The 5,190-nt window shown below is 51.7% G+C and overlaps 1 protein-coding gene across 1 annotated transcript in view; it reads left to right on the top strand.

The window, feature by feature from the left end:
* Positions 1-2,627, top strand: part of GALNS (galactosamine (N-acetyl)-6-sulfatase) — a gene marked incomplete at its 5' end in the record, with an annotated part of 67,054 nt that extends 64,427 nt beyond the window's left edge. Inside the window, one exon of the mRNA XM_015417364.1 lies at positions 2,534-2,627. Coding sequence (XP_015272850.1) covers positions 2,534-2,620 — 87 coding nt within the window. The remainder of the gene's footprint in view (positions 1-2,533) is intronic.
* Between the last annotated feature and the right edge of the window lie 2,563 nt (positions 2,628-5,190).

Raw genomic sequence — 5,190 nt, 5'->3', positions numbered from 1 at the left:
CGCACCCGCCGGAGAGTGGGGGGGGGGGGGGGGGGGGGGGGACTGCCCGGGCTGTTGGCATGGGAATTTTGACGCTTGGCTCTTGGCGCCGCTTCTAGCGGAAATATGCCGTGAAGCCGGATGGGGACGGGGCTTTAAATCCTGCAACTTACCTGGCTGCTTCTTGCTCTGACTGAGGGCTGCTGGGAGCAGGGGGTGGGGCTTGTTGCATATGCCCGCCCCCTGGGCTCTTTACTGCCGGAGCTCCGCTCCTTTGCGCTCCTGCAGGAAATGACCCCTGCCTTTGGGAGGGGGGAGGGGTTGGGTCCACACCCTCCTTCTACAACCTTCCCAAGCCACGCTGGACAGTGTGAGGTTCTCCATCTTCACCTCCTTTGCAAGCCACCCCCAAGGGCTGCGGCTCTCACACGTCTGCCCTCTCCCCAGCGTCCTCCTGCATCTCCACATTCCTATCCTGTACCCACAGAAATTGAACACAGGCGTGAACCGTATGGCAGGAGGTGCCCCGATGGCATGTCCACAGCTGCATTGCCCCCCCCCGGGGTCTGAACCCTCCTGTATTTTGTCCAGAGTGGGAGGCGGGGCAAGGAATTGAGTGGCAGCTGGCCACATGGACACCGCTGAGTGGTCCAAAGGGACTGCAGAAGTGGAAGCGTCAGAGGGGCTGGTGAAGTCTCCTCGAAGCTTCCGGCTCCTCCCCCAGCCCCGCCAAAGTCCCTTCCGGGCATCAGGTGGCAGAAGGCCACGTTCTGTCAGCACACGTCTGCCCCTCCTGCGATCCTTGGCAGGGAGGGTCTTTGTCCTCCCTCCGGGCTACGGCAACTCATAGCTAGCTAGCTATTTATTTATTTATTTATTTATGTATTTATTTATTCATTCAACTTCTATACCGCCCTGACCCCGAGGGGTCTCTGGGCGGTTTACATAGAGGGTTCTAAGAACACTTTTCCCCAAACTAGGGCCACATAGTTCAGGGACGGGGCTGCCTACCTGCACCCAGGTGGTGAGCCTGTTTTTTTCTTTTTCCGACTCGGCTCCTTTCTTTCCCAGGCGGTCTTTGATTGGCACGTTCGTCCTTGCGTCCAGGGGTGGGTCATGGTGGCTTCTTTCGGTGGGACCGTCCAGGAGCATGGTCCATGTCTGCTTCGGCCTCGGCTGTGTCCCTTAGGCTCCGCCGCGCTCGCATTCCACATCACCGTGCTATGGTGTTGGCATTCTTTTTGACACAATATTAATCCATTTGACAAACTCTCTAGTAGTATCTCATAGTGACACTCATCAAAACCAGTAAACTGAAATATTGGAAAAAGAAATTTCTGGTCTTTGGAGACTTTTTTGGCATTTATTTATTTATTTTATTTATTCAGGTATTTCTACCCCGCCCTACCCCGCGAGCGGGCATAATACATCACGGTTGTTTACTTCTTTCCATAGTTCTGACCAGAGCTGTTCTCTCAAGGACAGTTCTGTCAAGAGCTCTCTCAGCCCCACCTGCCTCACAGGGTGTCTGTTGCGGGGAGGGGAAGGGAAAGGAGTTTGTAAGCTGCTCTGAGACTCCCTTGGGTAGTGAAGGGCGGGGGGCATAGATCCAATCTCTTCTTCGTCTTCTCCTCTTCATCCTGGCTCAGGTCTTTGTTACCAAACTGGCGCCAAGCAGCTGTTGCAGAAAGGATTCCAGGCAGTGCCACACCCGGCAAAAGCAGGCCCCCCACAAAGGGAGAAACGGGGGGGGGGTATTCCCGAGTGGGCTGGTTTTCTGTAACCCACCTCAAGGCGCAATGAGAAATGCAGTCTGTAAATGAAGTGAACGAATACCGGTACATTTTCCTGGTCCCAAAGCCGTGTCGTTCTGGGCCTCTGCATGCGGGCTGGCTGGCCGTCTGAGGGATATCACAGTATACAATAAAGCAAGCAAGCACTGTGCAAATAACGCAAACCACAAGTGCTCAAAAAGTCGTGCAAAAAGAGTAAATTTATATAACAAGAACAACAGAGGACCACATATATCAGTAAAACCAAATTACATCATGTAACGTACAGGTCCATGACTAATGCAAGTCCATAAATGGTACACAGACAAAGACGAAGACTCCGGATTTTGATCTTCGTTTCGATAGCTCTTCTTCAAGAAGTTCACACTACTTCATGAAGTACTCATAATGTACAGAAGACTTTAGAATGGTATATGTAGAAGGAAAAATCCTTAGCACAGAACTCACAGTGTATAAAAGCCTTCAGACCAGTATTACAGGGGGAAAACTCAATCCTATTATAATCACTCGATCAGCAATAGAACAAACTCTCCAATAGTTGGTAAGCCTGATATATGTGGTCCTTTCTTATTCTTGTTATATACTCTTTTTGCATGACTTTTTGAGCACTTGTGGTCTGTGTTATTTGTACAGTGCTTGCTTGCTTGCTTTCTGGCCGTCTGGGGGCACAGGGTTCTCTCAGCCAGCGCGCCCCCCCCCCCCAATCATGAAGTGCTTGGAAATGCTCACAGTTGACCATGGTTCTCTTTCTCTTGCCACAGAACTGGGCCCCTCCAGGCTGCGAGAAGCTGGGCAAGTGCCTGAAGCCTCCCCCCTCTGACCCGCAGAAGTGCTTCTGGCCCCACTGAGCCCCTCCGGTCGGTCGGTGCGCTCAGCCCGCTGGAGCCGTGGTGCTTGCTGCTGCTGATCTTGTGCGTCAGGAAGGAGGTCCGGAAGGGCTGCCTTGCATTTCCTTTCTCAGGGTTACTAGAGCAACAGTCTGGAGGCTTGTGAATGAAGCCCCTCCGTCTTTGAAGAGACTCGCCGCAGCCCTCGCCGGTGGGATGAAGCAGAGCCCCTTTGGGCTCACGTGGCCAGTATTAAGTGGTGCCTGCTTACGTACAAGGTTGCGCATTTCAGAGTATTTGGACACTTCCGGGGGCAAAGACTTCCCATTGCTCTCTGCAGTGCTCTTGGCTCTGTCGTAGAAGACAAAGCTGCCCACAGCTATTACTAGTTGACTGGAACCTCCATGTCCAGGGGCAGTATACCCCCGAAGCGCCACTTGCTGGTGGGGTGGGCTGCTGCCTTCATTCTCTGCTGGTGGGTTTTCCTGGGGCACCAGGCTGGAAAAAGGATGCTCTTTTGCTGGGTGGACAGCTATTACTAAACTGGAACTTCCATGTCCAGGGGCAGTATACCCCTGAAGCACCAGTTGCTGGTGGGGAGGGCTGTTGCCTTCATTCTTTGCTTGTGGGTTTTCAGCGGGTATCAGGCTGGGAAAAGGATGCTCTTTTGCTGGGTTCTTTTGCTGCACAAACAATTACAGGCACTCCTGTTAGGACCTGGGTTCCCATTCTGCTACGAAGTGCCAAAGGTTAATATGAAGGACTTTCTACTTTTAAGAAAAATCCCCATGATTGGGGCTAATGAAACCTCACTCCGTACCTTTGTTAAATTGCCAAGTTTCAAGAAGTATTTGCATCAGATCTGTAATTTTTAACTGTCGTGTGATTGTAAGGAATGAAAGCTAATACAATCTTTATTTTTAATGGACTGTGTTAGTTTTTCTGGGTTGTTTGTGGCGTGGGACTGTGGAAGAAAACGTTTTAAATGCAGACTCGGGGGTGTGGAATGTTAACACCAGGAAAGGTGGGAGCGGCCAGGAGAAGCCCTGCTTGCTGTGACCCCTGTCTGGCCGCCAGGTGTGCCGGCCCCAAGGTCCTGGCTGGAGCTGAGATGGGCTCCCAACACATTGGGGAGAGAAGCGTCTCGCTTGACTCCCGCAAGGCATTTTCCAGGGCAGGCCCTGCGTAGTGAAAGACAAGCCTCTCCCGTGGAAACAAATCCAGTGAAGAAAGAGAAGCAGCTTTGCAGATCACCCCGAACTACCTGTTGCTTTAATCTGTGAAAAGGGAAAGACGATGGTGGTCTGTAGCAGTCTGACCGGCGCAGACGAGCCCAAGCTCATTTCAGCTTGGAAAAGAAGCAGGGTGGGCCACAATTAACATCGAATGGGACTGGGGTCACTACGCAGACGCAGGTGACGGCAAACCACCTCCACTCCTCTCTTGCCTGGAAAGCCCCATGAGGAGGAGTCTCCATAAGTGGGTTGTGACTTTACTGCACTTAATTATTATTAGGGTTTTCCAAACAGCTGAAGGGTCCAGGTATTGCGGGCACAAAATCCTTTTACGGTTGTTAGTATAGCAACAAGGTGAGGGATCACGGGGGGAGGGGAAAACAAAAAGCAACGTGGAAGTTTTCACCACCAGATTATTAAAAGTGTGTCTGTGTGGACAGATCAAGATGGGTAGCCGTGTTAGTCTGTAACTGTAGAAAGCTGTAGGAGCTGCGGTGGCTCAAGTGGTCAAGACGCTGAACTGCAGGCTGTTCGAGACCCGAGTGTGCCGCATAACGGAGTGAGCTCCCGTTTCTAGTTCCAGCTCCTGCCAACCTAGCAGTTCGAAAGCAAGAAATTGCAAGTAGATAAATAGGTACCGCTTTGGGGGGAAGGTAACAGCGTTCCGTGCGCCTCGGTGTCTAGTCATGCCGGCCACATGACCACGGAAACGTCTTCGGACAGCGCTGGCTCTTCGGCTTTGAAACGGAGATGAGCACCGCAACCCTAGAGTCGGATTCGACTGGCTTTCGAGCAAGGGAACCTTTACCTTTAACAGTAGAAAAGAGGAATAGTCCAGGAGCACCCGAAAGACTAATAAAATATGTGGCAGGGTGAGTCAGCTTGCGTGAGTCAGATATCCGGAGAAGTGAGCCGTGACTCACGAAAGCTCCTCCCCTGCCACAGATTTTGTGAGTCTTTAAGGAGCTTCTGGACTCTGGCTCTTTTCTACTGTGTGTGTGTCTTTTGATTAATTTACAAAGTTGTGTTTTTCTGCAGCCCTGCCCTGCCCAGGCTAGCCTGATCTGGTCAGATCCTGGAAGCTAACCAAGGTTGGCTGCGTCAGAATCATAGAATGTTAGAGTTGGAAGGGACCTTGCAGGTCATCTAGTCCAACCCCCTGCACTCTGCAGGTGCATAGCTTGAAAGATAGCCCTACATACCTACAACATATCCGAAAGATGGTCGTCCAGCCTCCGCTTGAAAACGTCCAGCGACGGAGCATCCACCACCTCCGGAGGCAGTCTGTTCCACTGCTCAACCACTCTTACAGTTAGGAAGTTTCTCCTGATATTTAGCCAGTATCAACTCCCTTGT

The sequence above is a fragment of the Gekko japonicus genome, unplaced genomic scaffold (genome assembly GCF_001447785.1).
Source record: "Gekko japonicus isolate JY-2015 unplaced genomic scaffold, Gekko_japonicus_V1.1 scaffold2300, whole genome shotgun sequence".
In the NCBI taxonomy this organism is placed as follows: domain Eukaryota; kingdom Metazoa; phylum Chordata; class Lepidosauria; order Squamata; family Gekkonidae; genus Gekko; species Gekko japonicus.
Note: the sequence above shows the minus strand (reverse complement) of the source record. Positions and strands in the feature narration are given on the sequence as shown.